The sequence below is a fragment of the Lepidochelys kempii genome, chromosome 12, assembly GCF_965140285.1.
Source record: "Lepidochelys kempii isolate rLepKem1 chromosome 12, rLepKem1.hap1, whole genome shotgun sequence".
Classification (NCBI taxonomy): Eukaryota; Metazoa; Chordata; order Testudines; family Cheloniidae; genus Lepidochelys; species Lepidochelys kempii.
This window is the reverse complement of record NC_136391.1, coordinates 11,348,003-11,370,291: the sequence shown is the minus strand read 5'-3', so window position 1 is coordinate 11,370,291 and position 22,289 is coordinate 11,348,003. Positions and strand designations below refer to the sequence as shown.

The 22,289-nt window shown below is 37.6% G+C and overlaps 1 protein-coding gene across 3 annotated transcripts in view; it reads left to right on the top strand.

Moving 5' to 3' along the window:
• The window catches only part of NFATC3 (nuclear factor of activated T cells 3), a 140,068-nt gene extending 118,069 nt beyond the window's left edge, over nucleotides 1–21,999 (top strand). For 2 of the 3 annotated variants that reach the window (XM_073307568.2, XM_073307566.2), the window contains 2 exons: nucleotides 13,369–13,470; nucleotides 18,493–21,999. In XM_073307568.2, the coding sequence (XP_073163669.1) occupies nucleotides 13,369–13,470; nucleotides 18,493–18,614 (224 nt within the window). In that variant the 3' untranslated portion in view covers nucleotides 18,615–21,999. The remainder of the gene's footprint in view (nucleotides 1–13,368; nucleotides 13,471–18,492) is intronic. The other variant, XM_073307567.2, reaches the window with a different exon arrangement.
• The last annotated feature ends 290 nt before the right edge of the window (nucleotides 22,000–22,289 follow it).

Sequence of the window (22,289 nt, the reverse complement as noted above, 5' to 3'; positions counted from 1 at the left end):
TTTTTAGTTTTAAAAAACATTAAAGTACTAAAACTATGGTTATGTAATGTATTTCTTATTGCCTAGAAAACAGTTCTCTAACAGATTGCTCTTAAAGAGACTTCTTAGAGACACTAGATTCTTCAAATTCCTTTTAAAAAAATTAGTACTAGTGAAAGGTTCGAGGAATTAGATCCACAGTTTGCCTCTTGAACAGCAAAAGTCCAACGTTTAGGCACTATTGACATTCTCAAAACTCTTGCTCAGTTGCTGTCTAACTCTGTAGGTACCTACATTTCCATTGGTAGGTTTGAGCAAAGCTACCTATGTCCTGATGCTATTCCACCACAAACAGCAACAGTGACTTTTATGTTAATTTACTAATTTGCCATTATATTTCAAGCTCAAATGTTCAGGTTTTCTGTTCCATAAAGCATGACTTGTTTTGCACTACAATTTGCTGTGCTGTTTCAGTTGAAGAAAACAGAATTTTAACTAGCTACAAAGTTGAACCTCCGTGAAAACAAGGGCTTCTGACATGGTTTGTGAAAAAGTTTAGTTCAAAAATACACAACTGTTAGGAAAATTGCATGTTGCATCTGTCTGACACAAGCACGCATCAAGTTCATTCTTTGAAATATGCAGTTACTGAAAGCAGTCACTGAAATTAACATAATAAATTCATATAAGAACTTTCCAAGGGTACAACTGACCTCATCTCCAGACATCAAGAAGTCTGGGTTCAAGGTAACACATGGAATGAGATCAACAAGTTGGAAAAGCATTGTTTCTGGGAAAAGGGTCCTATGCCTGATTCCTGCTCTCCAATTTGTATCTGAAGCTGGTTCAGGTCTTAAGGTGGTTGTTCTAGAAGGCCTAGACTACAGAAGCCACCTTTGTCAAGTAATGTAGTCAACCAGTCAGAATATCTTCCTTACCCTCTGCCAGAAGTCAGATTGATATGTGGTGACAAAACTTGACTTTTTTGAACTTTCTTCTATGGCAAATTCACCCTGTTTTTAAATTCTATGTTCTTGCAAGTGGAAGAATCCCTGTTTAGCTGTCCGACTACAGGGGGCTACTTTAAGCATAATTGACTAAGCATGTCTGCAAAATGTTACATTTAGCCCTGGGAGACTAAGTCGCTTAGAAGAGCATGGCTTTCCTTAGGGCTTGTCTGTGTTTTAAAGTTTTGCCACTTTAACAGTGCCAGCAGTTAAAGCAGAAAAACTTCACAAGTGTAGATAGTTACACAGCTATAAAAGTACTTGTACAGATATGGTTATTCTGGTCAGGGGTATAATAAATTATACTGCTATAAGGCACCTGTATACCTGCATCCATGCATGGGCTTTTACTGAAGCTGAGTTGGCCAAAAATCACACCCTTAAACTCCATAGTTATATTGGTAAAATGTCCTCTGTAGACCAGCCCTAAGTGAGAGAGATGCTCCAGAATATAGCTATTTGTGATACATTGGAAAATTTCTAAATGTCTCAAGAAGCCTCGTCATATTCTCCATTCCAAGCAGTTGAAGGGGTTGAAGATCTCTGATCTAATGGTAGAGGTCCAGGAAATTGGGCGTCATCTCCCCAAGGTGGGGTAACTTATGGTTATTTAGCATACATCACAGGCCTAGTGTCACAATCTAGGGCTGTGTGTGCTCTGGTTGGCCATGCTGTGTAGTCTAACATGTTTGCCTGTGATCACTTCAGAAGGATGTCCTCTAAGAACTGATTGCTATCCCTTGCCTTAGGGCAGGTAGACTTGGGGTGGCCTCCTCCACTTGGCTCTGTGGGACTCTTTATTTTCTCTGAAAGACAGGCCCTTTTCAAGGTGTCCAGACACTGCATGTGGGGTACTGTCTTAGTTTCTCTTTTTTCCACTTATGCCTGAGGTTCTCATGTTTCTGAATGAGAATCTGACCCCTCAGTCTTAGCATATTGGTCCCTACCACACCTCCTCCTTCAGAACTTGCTCTCTCCACTGGGACTCTCAGAATTCCCTTGCTGCCTAAAGGAAAAACTTCCCAGCTTGTATAAAGAAAGCTAAAGAAATGCAGCTAAAATGCTTCCTCTGTGAAGGAAGGCCTGAGGTTCTCTTGATTTTTCTCCAGATAATGGCAGGCCTTGTTAACTTTCAAAGGGTGAATGTTCACTCGGAAAAGTTCAATCCTCCCTTTGTTCTCTTGGTTGATAAAATAGGTTTTCAGCTGTTATATTAATGCCTTTTCATCCTCTCCCCTTCTGTCACCCCATACCACTTACATACAACTCTAAAATGGAAAGAGGTCTGTTTCCAGAAACAGTTCTTGGAGCTACTGCGGAGAATTTCAGAAAAACCCATCAACCTTGATAACTTAAGCAGACTACAAAGCTTTCATATCACATAACCATAGACAGTATAATGGCCAGTTTTGTAAGAATGGTTCAGGAGTGTTTAAGCTGAAATGAATCGTGGTGTGGCAGTGAAAATTGTGGTATTTGATATTGTAAACTAGCTCTTCTATTTCATACGCGTTTTAGATTTACAAACTAAAATGGTTGGGTTTTACAATTGTTTGGAAAAATAACTATCTATTTAAATGTCACAGATTTTGAGCACCTCACTTTAGAGTTGTAGCTTTATGCTTAGAATACTGTAGTTTCACAAAATCTGAAAACCATTAATGTTGATGAACTTGTTCTGAAAATAATTAACAAAAGGCTGCTGTTCGTATTTGAACTGATTTTATAATCCCATTCATCATTTAGGGCCCCTGAAATCCGGACAATCAGTTATGCCATTTGTGAACCCGCATTCCTCTATACTGATGACTTCACACCCATCATGCTTATGCAAGCCTAAGAGGGGTGATAAATTGAGTTAACTGTTGACTTTTTCCCATATTGCGCAATTTTGCAAAAAGCTTCTATTTAAAGTATATATCCCAAAGGGTAAAAATAGTATATAGGGCAGGAGGGGAACCACCACTTGCACTGTATGTGTGCATGCTTGCACGCTGTACTGTCTACGGCAGGCTTTCATGGTAGATGTGGTATCGCAGGTCGGAATCTGGCAACCTGCATTCAAATTATGTTGCATATATCTCTTTGTGATCAAAAATGCATTGACTATAAGAAGGAATTTAAATGCTGAATTACGATTTTATATTACAAATATAACCACTACTAACAGATCTAGAAAAAGCTTCACTTAAATTTTACCTTTTGGAAGATGTTGCCATTTCAAAGCCAACTATATTGTGTACCATTCTAAATAAGGAATGGCCCTGTGTTCCTGAGGACCAGTGTTGTTCCAGTTTTAAAAACTTATGCACATTGGCCATCTCAGAACCATTTGTCATCTGAGCTGGTGAAACTGACAGCAGGCTGAGTAAGTACAAGTGGTTCTCAAGGTCTGTACAGGTTGACATCCTCTTCTTTCCATTGACTCAAACCATCCTTTTCTGTACACAACGTCTGAGATCCTTCAGATGATGGAGACAAAGGGAGGGAGATTGCTTGGCTGAAGACAGTAGGATTCAGCATTTGATTTAGTCTTTTCCATATACATCCATCACCCTTTGACACAGTCCCCTGTGTGCTCTTGCCCAGGACTGGTGTCCCAGTTTTTCATCTTGAAAATCTGGTCATTCTAGTTCAGAATGTTTGCAGCAGTGTGTTAAGTTGAGGTCTGCAGCTTTTCTTCATTTTTTTTTTCATTCTGTTAACTTGTAGCAAATTATTATTAACTTTTGTGGCTTTCCAGTTTACAAGTGTGTCAAATTTTAGTTTATAAAATGTAATACTCTTTTAGATCATCTGAAACTTAAGCTATTGAGTATTTCTATTTCTGAGTGTGCATTATGTAAATTTCATTTCTTTTTGTGGATTTGGATAAGATATATAATTGTAGTTAATCATTTTTAGGAGGTTATATAAACATTGGGTTGTGTTTAGTATCAGATTATGATAACCTTTTTGCTAATGCCCTTTCACTTCCTTATGTGTTGTATCCTCATTACATAAAGATGGAAATTAGAAAATCCACATCTGTTTTCTATCAGTCATAACTAGATCTCCTCTTAAGAATTTTCTGTGCATAAAATGATGTAGCTGCTTTCTAAGATACAGTCCATATCTAGAGTTCAACTTTTTCCCCTAATTCAGTTTCCTAGAACAGTATTGTAATGAATAATTTATTGTCTTTTAGGGGATATGTTCAGTTGTGTGAATGCACTGATGATAATTCAGATCCTTTGCTCTCTGGTCTAGGGATCAATACTATTATCTAGAGAAGCTATTCACCAGCTTTCACAGGCTGAGTCTATACTAACTTTCACAGCATTGCAATAGTAATAGATCTTTTGAATGTATTGGAAAGTGAACACTCTATATATAAAAATTAAAATACAATACATAGTCAACAAATTAGTGTGTGTGTGTATATATATAGTACATTTAAACTGGGCTGTTACAAAGTGTCATGAATGCTGAAGAAAAATCTAATACTCAAGTATTCAAATCCTGCTTAAGAAATAAGGGAATAAAAACTGCCTCTTTTGGACTAGTGTTCCATAAACTGACTTCTGATTTTGCTAAACATACAGTAAGGCTCTGTACTTTGCAGCCCATTGGGCCTAAGCTTTGTTGCAGGACTTCAATTTCTGTTGTACACAGAGGCTGAATTTACAGTATCTTACTGTACACTGGAAAATATTCAAAAATGAGGTTCTTTACTGACTATACTGTACTAGCATTGATTTCATTTTTTTAAATTGTGTTGGAATATTTTTTTTCATCTCCTGTGGCTGCCTAAATTGGCATACTTTGCAATAAAATGTAGTGCTATACCCTTTCCTGGTTGCTTTCTGGTAAGTACAATGGCTGTTATGAGGGGTTAGAAGTGGGGCAGCTTTAGCAGTTGGCATATGCTGGAATGAAGATGAAGGGGGAGCCTGATTTCAAATTGGGAAGCCAGTATTAGCCAGCAAGAGGTGGAGTGGGAGAGAGGCCAGATAAATGCTGTTACAATTTGTGTATCTCTCACTTTTTTGTTGTGGGTACAGGACCTTGTGTACACAGACTCTAAGGGCTTGTCTCCACAGTGCATTAGTCCACACCAAAGCAGTGTAAATTCTAGTGCATATTAGCATGTTACTCACTAACTGGCCCATGTGGACCCTGTTGACGCGCACTAGGGAATTTTTAGTGCATGCCAGCAGGGTCCATATGGGCCAGTTTGTCCATGAAATGCTCATTGCTATTGTGCATTGCAATTCACACCCCTCTGGTGCAGACTTATGCACTATGTAGACAAACCCTAAGACTATATTACTCTAATTAAAAAAATATATTGTCTAGATGATGATCTAAACCAGGGGTCTCAAACTTGCGGGCTGCACGCGGCCTGTGGAGTTATTTCCTGCGGCCTGCCATAGGCACCAACTCCACTGGCAGCCAAGCTCCCCTGACCCGCCGTCCCTCTGAGCACACTGCTCCTCCGCCTACCTCCCAGTGCTTCCTGCTGCCAAACAGGTGTTTGGTGGTGCTTAGGACTTTCCAGGAGGGAAGGGGGATGAGCAGGGATGTGGTGTGCTATGGGGAAGAGGTGGGGCAGGGGCGGGGATTTGGGGAAGAGGTTTAAATAGGGGCAGGGAGGGGGCGGAGTTGGGGTGGGGACTTTGGGGAAGGGGTTGGAATGGGTGTGGGGGAAGGGGTGGGCTGGGGTGGGGCAGGGGTGGGTCCTCATGGAAGGGGTGAGTGGGGGTGGAGGCAGGGGGGCTTTAACTGAAGTAATTCTAAGAGTAAATGCATTTTGTCATTTGAGGTGCATTACTGAGTGTTCATATTTTATTAAAATCCCTTTTTGCATTACAGTTTAAAAAAAGTTAATACATTGACATTTAATAGCATACTATATTACTCTTCATTTTTTACTATACTTTTGTATCATTGTATGAAAAGGTTTCAGTGATTCGGCCCTCGGGCCAATATACTAGTCCTCATGAGGCCCTTGTGGTGATTTGGATTTGAGATCCCTGATCTAAACCTTGAAATTGTTAAAGGCAGTATGTCCTATATCTTTTTTTTTTTAATGGTCTAATGTAACTTGTAAGACAGTCAACCAGGTCCTTCATAGTTTGCTATTACCCTGTGCCCTCTTTTGATCACAAACCAATAGAATCACAGCTGGTTGTTCCCCAGTAGAGAAGGATGTGAGTTAATTATAGCCTGGCCTGCTGCTGTAGTGAAAGTTGACACTATAGCACTTGCTGGTTGTGTGCAGTGAAAGACTAAGCTAAATATATTACACTAACTAATCTTATGTAGTTACAGACACTCTTAGCATACCTACAGCTGTTACTGCTCTACATGTAAATGACAAGTGGAAAGCCAATATCAGAGGAAACATGCTGTAGTCTTCCCTTAACGTTCTTGAGGATTACTGGTAATCTTAATATATCCATAAATACAATAATTCAATTAAAAAGTGTAGTTATTTAAAATAAATATATCCTGTACCAAACAAAACATATACCACTGTATTTGCTAAAAAAAGAACTACATAGATTCATTTCAATTTACCCATGCTACACCACTGACTCTAAAATATAGAGAATGTGCAGACAGCAAAAGTTTATGCTGCGTGGCCTGCACAGCACCTAGTGGGGGGGGGGGGAACCTGTCACAAACCACATTGTTGGATTCTGATTCACTTCACTGACTGCACTTTTACCTGGGTCTTTGTACCCAAAACAGTGTCTTCAAATGGTCTCAAATAACTTAATTTTATAATGCCTTCACTACCCTAAACAAGTATAATTGATTCTTGCCCTTCTTTTCCCCCTACCTCTGGAAGTTTAATTTACCCAGATGACTGAGTCTTTTTTTCGGTTCAATGGATGAAGGAATTTATCTCCTAATTGAGGGATAATTTGACATAAAAGCACCACCATTCTTTTAAGTGTATAGTTCAGGGGTACCTTATGCTTTTTTTAGTCTCATTTAAGGGAATAATGTCAAATTTATCTAAAATGATATGGAATATTGGAATAATAGTGGAATATTTTTGAAGAAATAATTCCTTTTTGAATCCACTTATTTACAAATTATTTTAATTTATTAACACTAATTGTCAGTGAATATAATGTGAACTTAAGGTAGAAAACCTATCAGAAATACGGATTTGTAGGTCAATTCAGATGATCCACTACTGTAAGTGTACACGGCTTTAATGTATGCAGAACAAAGAACAAAATCCCTGCATCAGAGTACATATTCTAAAGAGCTGTTGTAACTTTGCTCACTTTGAACTTTGTGGTTCATGGTACTTGATATCACAAATCCCTAACAAGGGCACTTAATTCCAGAAAGAGCATGACAGGAAAGCCCTTATAAATATAAAATATGTATCATGTGATGAGCAATACACAGTACAGTAAAATGCCTGAGCGCTCATTGCTATCAGTGATAGCTCTGCCAGGACACATTAACACCTCATAATCACAATTGTATATAAAACTAATTTCAAAGAGTGTTATCACTAAACAACTAACTCAGTTTAGCCTCCTTTCTATTGGTGGATTGTCTGAGCAGATCACAACTTCCGTATTCATTCATCATTAGTATATACTTTATGAATTGTTAACTCTTACCTCTATGGATTTATTATGCACAGTATGCTGTATTAGTCTAAAATCAGGCTGTGTTGATTGGTTGTGAGTATCAAAAAATCACATGGTATTGCTTCTGTCTCTTTTCTGAGGTGTGAGGATTTTTCTATAATCAAAGGTTTCAGAGTAGCATCTGTGTTAGTCTGTATTCGCAAAAGGAAAAGGAGTACTTGTGGCACCTTAGAGACTAACCAATTTATTTGAGCATAAGCTTTCATGAGCTACAGCTCACTTCATCGGATGCATTCAGTGGAAAATACAATGAGGAGATTTATATACACACAGAACATGAAAAAATGGGTGTTATCATACACACTGTAAGGAGAGTGATCACTTAAGATGAGCTATTATCAGCAGGAGAGCGGGGGCGAGAAGAAAACCTTTTGTAGTGATGATCAAGGTGGGCCATTTCCAGCTGTTAACAGGAATGTCTGAGGAACAGTTGGGGGGGGGCGGGGGGGGATAAACATGGGGAAATAGTTTTACTTTGTGTAATGACACATCCACTCCCAGTCTTTATTCAAGCCTAAGTTAATTGTATCCAGTTTGCAAATTAATTCCAATTCAGCAGTCTCTCGTTGGAGTCTGTTTTTGAAATCTTTTTGTTGTAATATTGCAACCTTTAGGTCTGTAATAGAGTGACCAGAGAGATTGAAGTGTTTTCTGACTGGTTTATGAATGCTATAATTCCTGACGTCTGATTTGTGTCCATTTATTCTTTTACGTAGAGACTGTCCAGTTTGACCAGTGTACATGGCAGAGGAGCATTGCTGGCACATGATGGCATATATCACATTGGTAGATGTGCAGGTGAACGAGCCTCTGATAGTGTGGCTGATGTGATTAGGCCCTATGATGGTGTCCCCTGAATAGATATGTGGACACAGTTGGCAACAGGCTTTGTTGGAAGGATAGGTTCCTGGGTGTGTGGTTGCTGGTGAGTATTTGCTTCAAGTTGGGGGGCTGTCTGTAGGCAAGGACTTGCCTGTCTCCCAAGATTTGTGAGAGTGATGGGTTGTCCTTCAGGATAGGTTGTAGATCCTTGATGATGCGTTGGAGAGGTTTTAGTTGGGGGCTGAAGGTGACGGCTAGTGGCGTTCTGTTATTTTCTTTGTTGGGCCTGTCCTGTGTATTAGGTGACTTCTGGGTACTCTTCTGGCTCTGTCAATTTGTTTCTTCACTTCAGCAGGAGGGTATTGTAGTTGTAAGAATGCTTGATGGAGATCTTGTAGGTGTTTCTCTGTCTGAGGGGTTGGAGCAAATGCAGTTGTATCATAGAGCTTGGCTGTAGACAATGGATTGTGTGGTGTGGTCTGGGTGAAAGCTGGAGGCATGTAGGTAGGAATAGCGGTCAGTAGGTTTCCGGTATAGGGTGGTGTTTGTGACCATCGCTTATTAGCACTGTAGTGTCCAGGAAGTGGATCTCTTGTGTGGATTGGTCTAGGCTGAGGTTGATGGTGGGATGGAAATTGTTGAAATCATGGTGGAATTCTTCAAGGGCTTCTTTTCCATGGGTCCAGATGATGAAGATGTCATCAATGTGGCGCAAGTAGAGTAGGGGCATTAGGGGATGAGAGCTGAGGAAGTGTTGTTCTAAGTCAGCCATAAAAATGTTGGCATACTGTGGGGCCATGCAGTGCCGCTGATTTGAAGGTATACATTGTCCCCAAATGTGAAATAGTTATGGGTGAGGACAAAGTCACAAAGTTCAGCCACAAGGTTTGCCGTGACATTATCGGGGATACTGTTCCTGATGGCTTGTAGTCCATCTTTGTGTGGAATGTTGGTGTAGAGGGCTTCTACATCCATAGTGGCCAGGATGGTGTTTTCAAAGATCACTAATGGATTGTAGTTTCCTCAGGAAGTCAGTGGTGTCTCAAAGATAGCTGGAGTGCTGGTAGCGTAGGGCTGAGGAGGAAGTCTACATAGCCAGACAATCCTGCTGTCAGGGTGCCAATGCCTATGATGATGGGGCATCCAGGATTTCCAGGTTACCCCTCTGGAATTCACAGGCAGAATTAATAGTTAAGTAGTGTAAGTGTTTTACGAATCTTAAACCTTTTCCTTTCTGGGCTTCCCAGGCCCTGGCTAAGGCATCACTGTTAAAGAAAATATTTTTAAACTAGGGGCTAAGGTTTATTTTCTGTCTGCTGTGTTCCTTTTGTGACTGAGATAAATTAATTGTATGTCTGTGTGCATAACCCTAGTTGCCAAGTGTAGTCTGATTGTTGTCTGAACCATTTAGTAGGTTCTGTACTAGAGTTCTGAGGTCCTCTGTCAAATTTCATAGCCCGTTTAAAAAAAAAAATACTTGGATGTGTATACTAAAGAATGCAAACTTAAGATTCTGTTTTCTGCAAGTTTTAATACAAGTAAATAAATCATACAAATGTTCATGCAAAGCAAATGCAGGAGTTGGATACAGCTACAGCTGAAGCATTTTTTTAATTTGAGCAAATGCTGTCTGAAGAATGTTTTTGTAGGATTCACCAAGCCCTCAAGTCAAGATTTTCAGTGGTGATTTTGAGTACAGTACCTCGGGTTTTTGTGCCTGACTTTTCAGAAAGTGCTGATCACCTATCAGGTCCCTATATTAAGTACTAATCATACATGAAAATCTTCGCCCAACTGAATAGTAAAGAAACAAATGGAAAACAGACAAGTCTCCCACTGTTTTCTCAGGGCTTCTCTACCGATGGAGTTATTCAGGAATAGCTATTCTGGATTATGATGATTTCTGAATAACTCCATGTATGGACACTTATTCCAGATTAAAAGTGCCTTGTTCTGGATTATCTTAATCCAGTTTGAAAGTGTCCTGCTAGATTGAGGTGAAGCTATTTTTATATCCCTGCTTATTCCTGTGAGTGGTGATCTTTGGGGAGATCTATTTTTTTTCCCCAATGGGCCTGAATTACCTCATACAACATTTCTGGTAAAGTGTGTTTACCATACATTTTTTTCAGCTAGTCTCTTTCAAGTGTTTGATTCCAAGATCTACTCAAACAAAAAAAAAAAAAAAAGCATAACAAAAAACATTCACTATCACCTGAACATAGGAATTATCTTGCACACATTAGAGGATCAGAAATTCCAACTATTTCATCATAGTTTCATCATCAAGAACAGAGAGGCAAGACTCATTTTGGACTTCAGATATCAAGCCAAAATTCTGGATATTAGACACTCTGAATTGTCCCCTGGATTGAGGCTGTTAGAACAAAGGTGCAGCCACAAAACTGATGGTTGTGTTTTTTATATATTGCTCAATCACATAAGAGGCTCCTCTAGAGTATGTTGGATACCTGGCAGTTTCCTCCTCTTTATCTTAGCCTCTAAGCACTTTTTCTAAGGTGTGTTGGTAGTGGTAATGGTCACCCCTCAACAGGGTTTGTGTCATTCCATACCTGAATGATTGGCTCATCTGAGCAAAATCACAGAGGCTGGCACAAGATAGCAGGGATCTTGGTCCTGTCAAGTCCTTAGGATTAGTGTTTAATCAAAAGAAAGTTTCTTTACATTATTGCAGAAACCACCCACTTCTGCATTACAGCTGCATATAATCAGGACTTATCAGAGGGAAGATGAGAAAAATTTGGACAATAGAGAATTATCAAAGCTAAATCCACCCCTTCTCTGGACATGATATGCTGTTAGTGTCTGACTTCCATTCTACTCCAGGGAACTTCAACAGCTGCTTCCTTTGTCTTCAAGGAACAGGGAAATCTTGGACTTGTTAGGTTCCCTAAAACAGAGAAGTGGCCTCACAGTAAGAGCAAAATTATCTCAAAGTTTCACAGACAGTCCTCCTTCATATCTCCAGCAGACTTTCATAATGGACATTAATGTTTGGGGCACACTCTGTATCAGTGGCAAACCAAGTAGTGTACTCATGGAGAAGAGACTACATATGAATATATGGAAACAGAGATGGCAAGTTGGCATTGACTTCTCTTCAGGATATGTTCAGAATGATGGTGTGAACATTGAGATTGTTAACATGGTAGTAATTTCTTAATTGCCAGGGGAACAGAGAAGCACATTCTTCAGTAAACAGTGCTCCTTTGTTCTATGCATAAAAAGTTGTTTAGAGCTCTGCAGGTGATGCATCCGCATGCACTGTTGGCAGGCAGATGGTATTAAGAGAGAAAATCTCATTGATAAGGTGACCCAAACAGTGTACCTCTCTACTCAAAGGTTGGGATAGTGTTTGTATTCTTTAAAAAGTAGAATGGGTGTTTTTGTTTTGAAAAGATCAAATTGCTTTCAGCCTCTGCTTCAGGAGGCTTTTCATAAGGGTCTCTTACCTACCCCATTGAAGCTTGAGCCTTGGCCCCAACATGCTTCGCTGTAGGGATGCTCCCTTTAGTCTCTTGATTCCTCAAGGCAATTTTCTGCCTTAGGTCCCAGATTAGCATCCCCCTCCCTCCCTGGATTCTTTGATTTTTCAAAGGAAAGATCTACGTCCCTAGTGGTCATGTTCTCCCACCAAGTGGGTGAGCGAACACTTCTCTCACTAATTAGACCTGCTGTTTCAAAAGAACTAGTGGTCCTCTGTCCTTATCCTTTTCTCCTAAAAGTTGCATGCATATTTTTAATTGAACAAGAATAATACCTGTCTGAGCTGCTTCTTCAAACTCAGAGTTAGTTACCCAGGGCAATTATAATTCATCTAAAGCAATCTTCCTAAGCAAGACTTCTGAAGATCATGATAGCAAAGCAGATGCATGCTAGTATTCAAGAATCTAAGCCAATAGCATAGTAGGCTATTGTACAGTACAGTATAAGTACATAACTAAATAACCTGTCTGAACTGAATCAAACCACGCACACACACCCTTTACAAATTTTACAGCTAGCTTAAAAAAACCCCAACTTAGTACTATTTGTACATCTGCAAAACACTACCAAATGAACATGCTGGAGTTGGTTAATGCAATATTCTACCCTTAAAGAGCTCTCTTCTGAAAGGATAAACGGTACTAAGCATTTTCTCAATTTATCCCTGTGTCATCTCAGATATTAACATTTCTTGACAGTTCCTTAGGAACTGCTATTCATGCCATAGTTGGTTGTCTGTATTAATGGTACCAGGATCAGCGTCAGTTTCCTGGTACTTAAATTTTGCTCTCTGTGGCCTGGCTGGAGTACCACAGATGTGAGGATATGTTCAGGAAAAAGCAAGGAGATGTTTCTTCAGATAGTTTGATCAATACTGGACTGGGTAAAATAAATTATTTACTGTAATGGATGTAATCCTCCTTCGAAGTCAAAAGAATTCCTAATTTCTTTGTTTTATTCTGAGTTATTGGCTGCCTCTTGCCTGGACTTTTCAGGGAGAAGGAAATATTTAGTGGTTTGTGCTGGTGTAACTAGACCACAAAAAACTAATTAGGAGGTTAAAACAGAAACGAAAACTTGACTTTGGACATGATTATTTTAACTGAAAACTTTCACAAGGACAAGATGCAAAAAACTTAAGTTACATAGTAGAAATTTGGGGTGCTACCTGTTAGGTAATCAACCTTGTTTAATAAGATATTAATTTACAAAGTGATATTCACCTCAAAATACGCTGTTATCTTGAATGAAACTGGGTAATTCATCTGACCTGGCAAGTCAGTACTATTACAAAAAAAAAAAATCAGTGAAATCCACTTCCTGATCGAGTGAACTGTGACTTCTTGGTTTAGGCCAGTCAGTAGTTATGTCTGTCTTCTTCTCTGACACAGACAATTTTATCTCTGACCTGGAATACCAGCCATCAGGTTCAGCAGAGAAATGGACTCAACATTCAGCATTCATGTCCAACTCCTGTGTGGAAAATCTAGAGGGTGAGTCTGTTTAAATGCTTCAATGTTTTATATTGGAGCACAAAAGTAAGGAAGGGAAAAATGTTGTGGTAGTTCTAATATCTACAGATGAAAAATGATATTATGATAACTAAGTATGACTATAAATAGGGACGTGTATTTATTCTGTGATTCACGGATGTGGAATTTTATGTAGAATTTGTCCTTTGCTGCAGAATATTGTTCTGGAATTTAAGCTACAGTTTAAGAAAAATCAATTTCCGGTCTTTAAGCTTACAAAGAAAAGCTTGATAATGTGAACCAGGTGTGAACTAGAGGTATCAAACAATTAGGTAAAACAACTCGATTTAAAAAAGGGATTTGAAACTGCTGCAGAATCTAAGGAAACAGTCTAATTTGCTGCAGAGAGCACAAGGGTTGGTTTTTTTTTTGCTTGATTGAGGGTTTTTTTATTATTTGAGTAGAGCAAGCAGAGTGTGGCCCGAACAGCCTCTGACTTTTCACTGATATATTAAGTCTCAAACTTTTTTTTTAACATAAGAAAAATTCTGATTTACTTAATCTTAAATTAGGTCTAATTTAAGATTAGTAAGGTTGAATAAGGTAAATTGGAGATCCAGCCGAGGTATCAGGATAAATTGGCACTTCATAAATACCTGGCTAGTTGAATGTACTGTAACTGGGGGAAAATGTTCTGCAGTTGCCTTACAAATCCATCAGTTTGCTCCCTTCATATCTATAAAATAAGAATTGTACACTATGATTGTTTGTTAAATGTTGGAAATAGGCACATGGTAGTTATCTCCCTTGTGCTTTCTTCTTCCCATTTTTCCTGCATATGCATAAAATTCTAATTAAAAACATTTTTTTAAATTCTCAAATTTGTTTTCTAAAGTAGCTTGTATTCTATCACTGGACATTCAAAAGTAAAAGGTTTGTTAATTCAGGATTACACAACACTCTACAAAATAAAACCGCTTCTGAGCTCCGTTTTAGTCCAGTTACAAACCTACGGAGTAGTACTCAATCAGTACATAATCCTAACCTTAACCATGACAATATTAAGGTTCTTCAATGAATATTTAAAGAGAAACTACACTAAGTTAAACATTTAAAGTTTTGTTTAGTTATACTAATGCCTTAGAAACCTGAAAGTGAAATAGGATTCTAAATTTAATTTTCATTTCTACAGTCCTCCATAGACCTACTACCACAAGTGTTAACAATATTAAAACTTGTCAGTAAAGCAAGCAGCTGGAATTCAGAATATCACAAAGGAAAAGCAGCATGCATTTGTGTTAAGATGATTTTTTTTTAGAAAACACATTTGGATTCAAAGAGATGAGTAACAGGGCACACAATGCCTCTTGTCATTTTTAGCTTAGATTAGTGGAATATGTTCCAGTGCTTAATCTTAAAATGATTCAGAAGCTGGAATGGTTGCTGATTGTGCACTTGGCAAGTGAGGTGTACTATGGAGTACACAACACTCATGCTCTGGACCTGCACTGTTTATCAGAGAGATTTTATCTAGATTTTAAGGTGGTGGTGTGGACCTACAAAGCCCTAAATTGCCTGGTAATAGCCTCCTGAGACACTACCACGGTTGCAGTTAGTGGAGGTATTAAGGCTAATATTCCCTTGAAATAAGAGGAGGCACCAGTCAAGGCATTCCCAGTAATATTGCTGGGATTCAGGAATGCTTTCCATTTCATAATTAGAATAGCTTGGATGTGCCAACTTTCAGGGCATGGTGTAAAACCAATTTATTTCATCGGGCCTCTGAAGAGAGGTAAGGGCCTGAGATACAGGTTGCTGTATGAGGGTGTTAACATTATGTGCAGCTTCTTAGTAGAAAGGATTAATTTATTTTATTGTATTTTGGTTTTGTATTTTTAAAGCATTAGCAGCGAGCTCATGACAAAGATTCTTTTTAAAGGAAAAGATGAAGTATTGTCACAAAATTTATATACTGTATATAATCGACATACGTAGGTAGTTGAGGAATACTTTCCTTTTTGTCAAAAACATGTCCATTCTGTATCCAGAGATGAATGTGCCTCAGCACCTATTCTGTTGTGCAGAATGTATTGTATTGTACTCCTTTAGTAGTTTCAGCAACTCCTTCTTTATTCTGCCATTATAAACAATCCAGCCATCACCACAAACATTCTAACCCTCCCATTTAAAATTTCTGAAATATTGTGATGGTTTTGGTGTGCTTAAACCCCAGTACCAGACTGTTCGTTACCACCTAGTTCTGATGGCGGTTCTCACTTAGCCACAATTCTTTTGATTAAAAAAAAAGGGTCGTCCACAAAGTCATTCCCAGCGTATAATGTCATGTGCTTCTTGTGGGGGAAATTGTACAGGGTGACTGACACATGCGACTGCAAATTTGGGGGGACAAAGGCTGGCTTCCTTCTGCAGTTACTACTAAGGTTTAATGTGTGGTGCTGATGGTGGTAGAAATGTGAAGGTATGAAGCTGAGTGAAATCAGCAAATAACCTCAAAGGAAGGTTTTGGAAACTACACAGTTATTTTGATTAACAGCAAATTGCTAACTCATCTTGGATTAGTTTACTAGTTCAGAGCTTGCTAATATACCTGTCATCGTGACAGTTCTGCCACTCCATCCATCTTGTAGAGATGAATTTACTCAGCAACTAATCTTTCAAAAATGAAACATCAGCAATATGAATTGTCTACATAATTATTTACAAAGCAGGTAAAAAGGAATGTTCAGTGTGGTGCTCAGCAAAACCTTTACCATTCAAACTTCTTAATAGTGTAATGAGTTGGCTTATTAGAAAAATCCATGTACTACTATCCTTCTCTTGACTTCATGAAGCAAACTGACAATAGGAGTTTTTGATAAACTATTGATAAAAATCAACATTTGACCTTAGTGCTGCCTTCCTGAAAAGATGATTTTCTGAGCTGAAGCTAACTCTTGATTTCTCTGGAACGGATTTTTAAAGTTTGCATATTTTCCTACTGAGAATTTCACAGTTCTAGGTTTTCCATTTACTGAAAGAGCTTCGAGGAGTCAAAGAACTACTGCATGAAGAGGACCCCTTTCTCTTTTCCTTCCCCATCCAAAGTGTTCCACGAAACCTACATTAGTCTTATTTATTTTCTACACATAAATTACCTGGTTTTTTAAAAAAATAATAAATATAAATGATATATAGTGCCTTTATGCATTTCAATCCAAGATCAGGCTTGTATGCTATATTGCTTTTAAAGTCATAACAACATGGAGTAAGCAATTTCAAACAGAAGTGAATTGATATCACTTTGCGGTTTTTTACTTTATAGCCTACTGAGTTGCTAAAAACCATGTTATTTGAGTATCAGAGGGTAGCCATGTTAGTCTATATCCACAAAAACAACGAGAAGTCCAGTGGCACCTTAAAGACTAACAGATTTATTTGGGCATAAGCTTTCCTGGGTAAAAAAAACCTACTTCTTCAGATGCAAGCCTTGTCACTAAAAGCTGTGTGGTGTAGACAAGCCCTTAGAATGCCAACTTCACAATCTTTTGGAGCCTTCATGGTTTATTTTAACATTAGTATAGTTTTATTACGAGTACTCACTAAATTATTTGATTTTGTCTGTTTTCCAAAATAAGTGTAGTTTGTTTTGTGCTCAGATTTTGTATGCTTTTTCTGTTGTACCCCGGGGTTGGTGTAGCCTGGTCAGTTCCAGGATATTGGAGACAAGCTGGGTATGGTAATCTGTTATTGGACCAATTTTTGTTCGTGAGAGAGACAAGCTTTTGAGCTACACAGCACTCCCAGACCTTGTTTTTCTGTTGTGACACTTGGAATATTACAAATCCTATATTGTTTGTGTATTGGTCTGAATCTGTAAGACTTCATTGAAATTTGCCTATTTAAAAATAAATATTTCTACAATAGTTTCCAAACCCTGACCTCAGCTATATCATGTAGATTCCTGGGGGTCAAAATAACACACATGAAGTTTTCTGGTGTTGAGTTTTATGATTATATTTCAGTGCTGCTTCTCTCTGTAAACTAATGTCATACTTTGGGAGTATACCCTGCTGTTCTTACTAAAGTAAAATTCAAAGTGAAGAAAAGTGAGGGAAGAGAAACTTGTCTAGAGCTCACTATTTTAGAAATGCCATAATTTCAGATTAAAGTTTTTCATAAATGAGTTGAGAATATTAGTGTCTTAGAAGTAAACTATCATATTCCCTCTCAAACTTTCAATTTAACAGTCAGTTCTATTGGTGCCTATACCATCTTGACATTATAGCCAGTAAAGTATTGTATAATTGCTTTTAATAATTATTTCTATCATAATGTCTTTCTAACAACAGCTTAGAAACTTGTCTTCCAGTTGAATTTAAGGCTCTGTCTGCTAGGCTTGCATTTTATATCAGCCCCCAATCCTTCCATAATATAGACACAAATATTTGGGGGAAGGGGATTTTTGCTATTAGATGATTAGTTGTAGTAGCTCTCAGACTTAAATGAGAAGAGGAACTAAAATAGATTTACATGCTTGAGGTAATGCACTCAAGTCCAAGATAGTGCATTGACTCAAGTCCAAATTCTGAGGAAGTTCTGTAAGTAGAAGTTAGCTTAAGACCCCCAAACTATAGTTAATGCAGTTTGACTTAATTGCTGTCCTTGGTCTGGTGAGGCCTGCAAGAGGAACAACTGCATGGGAAAACCTGAACTGTACCTGCCTACACTGTGCCTCTGAGTTCTTTTTAGTCCCTTATTTCTTTAAACCCACACAGACTCAGTGTTTTAAAAGTCATTGTCTTAGGGGTGTTTCAAAGCTGTCTGTGGTATGAATGTAGTGATACAAATATGCTTTAATTTTCATTTGTTAATATTACTGATATTTATTTTCTGTTTCACCTTCTGCTACTTACTGACTGCATCTTAGTTTATAGGGTTGATAGATTTTCAGAAGGGTATACTAACACCCAGCCATCAGATAGGTATATTTACAGTAGCTGTAAGTTATAATTGTATAACTTTTTATACTTTTTATTTTTTTAGTGAATGAGATCATAGGAAGAGATATGTCACAGATCTCAGTGTCACATGGAGCAACAGTGGCTGGCCAATCTCCACCTACATGCCCTGGATCTCTGGAGACAAGAATATCAGATGAAGTCTAAAAGCAGCTAAGCTTGCAACTAAATGACCATGAAATCTTTCAAGTTTTCTCTGAATATTTCTTCTTCATCCCCTTCTCTTACCCGCACTGTGCTTCCAACTCTTGTGGCCTTTTATAAACTGGAACAATGGATCCTTGCATAGCCCTTTTAGTGGGTTACATTTGATGTAGAGACCGAGCATTCTAATTCTAATTCCTCGAGTGCTGTAAAAAAGACTGAGTAAATGGACACAACGAAGCAAGACAAGATATTTTAACTGTTTAAAAATTGAGCTTTGCTGTTTTACATAGAATACTTTTATATTGTAAGTGCTTAAAATGTGTGGAGATGTTAGTTTTGCTCTTATAATATTCACAGTACTGAATGTGGAGAAAAATTTAATACACATCTTCAGTGTGCTGCTCTTTCCCTTAGAAGAAGTAGTAGAATTGTAATTGACAGTTTTGTACACCTTGGTCATTCTGAACAGCCTTTAAGCTTATTGTTTAAAAGATAATTTTATAATGAAATCTTCCAGAGGCAAAAAAATACCAACCAACCTGTCATCTTAAGCCAATGCCTTGGAAGCCACTGTGTATAAAAATACTTTAGTGTTTTCTTTCTTTGATTCATAGGAAGCCAAGCCAAATGTAGATCTGCACTTCTTTATAAACTGAAAATGTTATTTGATAGGCTGCAAAGAGACCATTCCATCATGGAAGTGTTGGGATAGAAATGACATTCCAAAATTTAACTTTTATAACTATATGGATAATCTTCCTGTACTTTAACACAGGCTCCTTACTGAAATAGCTTTTTCATAGAAACGATACATTTGTAGTCAAATTGAAAAACTAGGATTTTGATGTAAAGAACCTTAATTTCAAAGCCATGTTAGATAAGGGGGGATTTTGATATTTGCAGAGGATTTAATAAGTGTTTTATCCCTATGAAATACTGTTTTGAAATACACCAATCTTCAGTGGCTCTAATATTTTCCATGCAGTAAATCATTTGCTTACATCCCTATTCTATATGTTCATCTGCCTAAATCATGCCACTTTGACATGGCAGTATCTTAAATTTGAACTATGAACTTTTATCTGCTAAAAAGAAACTTACTATGAATGAGGGCGTTAAAGGAAATACATTTGAGTAATTTGCCCGTAGTTAAAAGGTAAATTTATAAAGCAGAGTTTATTTCAAAGGAAAATAGTGTATGAGACAATGACTGTGGTATTAATCCCTTACAGTTTGTATGAAATGATGCATTTTCCTCACCTACCCACTTCATCAGATAGTAATGTTTACACTACATGGCTTTTAAAACCTCAGGCCTCTGATTAAAAACCTAGGAAAGGATCTGAAACAGCCTATTTAGGCCACATTAAGTATTTCCCAAGAGGTTGTAGTTTACAGACCTATCTGATGTGGAACATACAGGGTATACAAAAAATGAGAGAGATTCATATATAGCAAAGTAAGATCAGAAGTACACTTTCATACTTGAAATTGGTTTTAGTTCAGATTTCTGTTCTTCTGTTGAAATAACCATGATTCATTCTGGTTCCAATGAAAAGCAAATATATTCAACTTTGATTATAAGGGGATGATTACATTGAATTCAGATATTTGAGGGTATTTTCATTGCAATCAATACATGTACAGGACATGCCCTTGTTTTGAAAAAATGAAGCTGTTTTGTCTATATATGTTAAGTTACAGTAACACAAAGAAAGTCTTAAATGGACTCCATTATTGAGGTCATTAGGAATAAAAACCCACTAGAGTAAATATAGGTTTTGTGGAGGCACATGTATTGGCAGAGCAGCAGGGGGAAGTTTACATAGAACCTCTTGCATATGAAATACCAATGTGCTATACATGTCTAGATGTAATGTTCTAGCAATACTGTTAACGAGATAAAATATATCTTTGTATTTGTTGGATCATGGAGCTTTAGAAAAGACATATATTTGAAAAGTTGGTGGAAATGGAACTTCCTTCTAAGGAAACATGCAATTTTTAAAATGTTATCTAGGACTACCATGGTGGTAAATCTTATTTTAATTTTTTTTTTTCGAATAAGTTAAGGCCACTATACAGGTCAATTCATTTCTGACAAACTATGTATTCTGGGAAGCTAAGCATCCTTTCAGTTAATGTACTGTACATTAGTGTAAGTGTCTCTCAAAATAGTTATTTTGGCAGTTCTATCATTTGAAAAGAATTGTAACTGTCCCTCAGGTGCTTCTTTAGTTACTATCCCTACTCATATTAACTTTAAACGTGCTAAAACACTGAAGTGTTCAGAAATACAGCAAGTTACATTTTTAGAACACTGTTTAAATCACTGTAAGCTGTGTAACTCTTTAGGTTGTGTGCTGGTGCAAGGTGTGTTCCAATTTTCATTTAATGTACTGGGTCTGTTGAATCAATCAATACTTGTGGGAGGACTCTAATTTTGAACTTTTCATACTTGTGTGGGTTTTGTGCTCCTAACGACTGGTACAGCCTCTTCTCCTTGCAGGTCCTTTGAGTGAGTAGCTGGAAGTCATACTGTACCTAAAATATGCGAGCCCATACAATCCAGAGTTGCTATGCACTAAATCTTCTGATGCCTTTAAATACCTTGATGCCTGTAGACCTAGAGATGCTTTCCTATTTAAAAAAAATATAGCTTTTGGATACTAAAGCAGTTTTTGTATTTGCCTTCTAAAAGCTTCAGTACAAGGGTCTTAATTTTATTTTGGCTTGTGTGATACTGTAAAGACTGTTAAAAGCACACAATCTCCATTGGACTATGCAAATTTAATTTTACAATACCTTGTGACTTGATAATTTGTTGGCATCCACTTTCTTGCCCTTCCTCAGTCCCTGCTTTCCATACTGATGTTTAGATTTTAAACATGAAGGAAAGCCTTAATAGTAGTCTGTCTTCTATGGAGGATCAATGTTAAGAATAAAGATTGAGAAGTATTTGGCACATTAGATGTGGGCCTTGGAAAAGTAACTTAAGTTTCTGAATTTAACCACAAACCTGGCAATCTTATAATTCTATCAGTGGAACTGCCATCCTTTGTAAACCAAAGAGAAAAATGACAATTTTGTTCTGATGCAAACAAAGCTTTGAAACTCTATTTTTGATACACATAATGGATGTCATTCCTTGAGGTTTGGAAATTGTTCAAATTGAAGTTTTATATTTAAGAATATGAGACAATAAACATTGACTAAAGATTAAGTTCTAGATGTTTACAGAGCCTTGTATTGTAATTTCATGTACATTTTGTATTTTAAACATTTTGTAAGTTATGATTGCAGTGCTATTTGAGAAATACAAAGGGAAGAACTTGTATTTTAGGCTCTTAAATCATAGTGTTGAAATAAATAAGAAAATACATAATGTGTCACTGTTTATTGAAATATCACCTCTGTAAGAGTTGAGTAAAATTGTTTTTAATCCACTAGTCTTACACTGCTGGACAGCTATGTTGTACTGCTATTTGGGGTACCAAATGGCTGCATATTTTGGTACAAACTAGCCCTGGACTGAAATGGCCAATACTCTTGCAGTTCAGAGTGAATTAGCCTTGGTAAAGCATAATGGGAGAGTATACAAACTGCTGGTTAATGCCACTAATAATTCAGGTGCTTGAGTATCAAGCTCACGCAGTTAAAGATGTTTCCATTTAG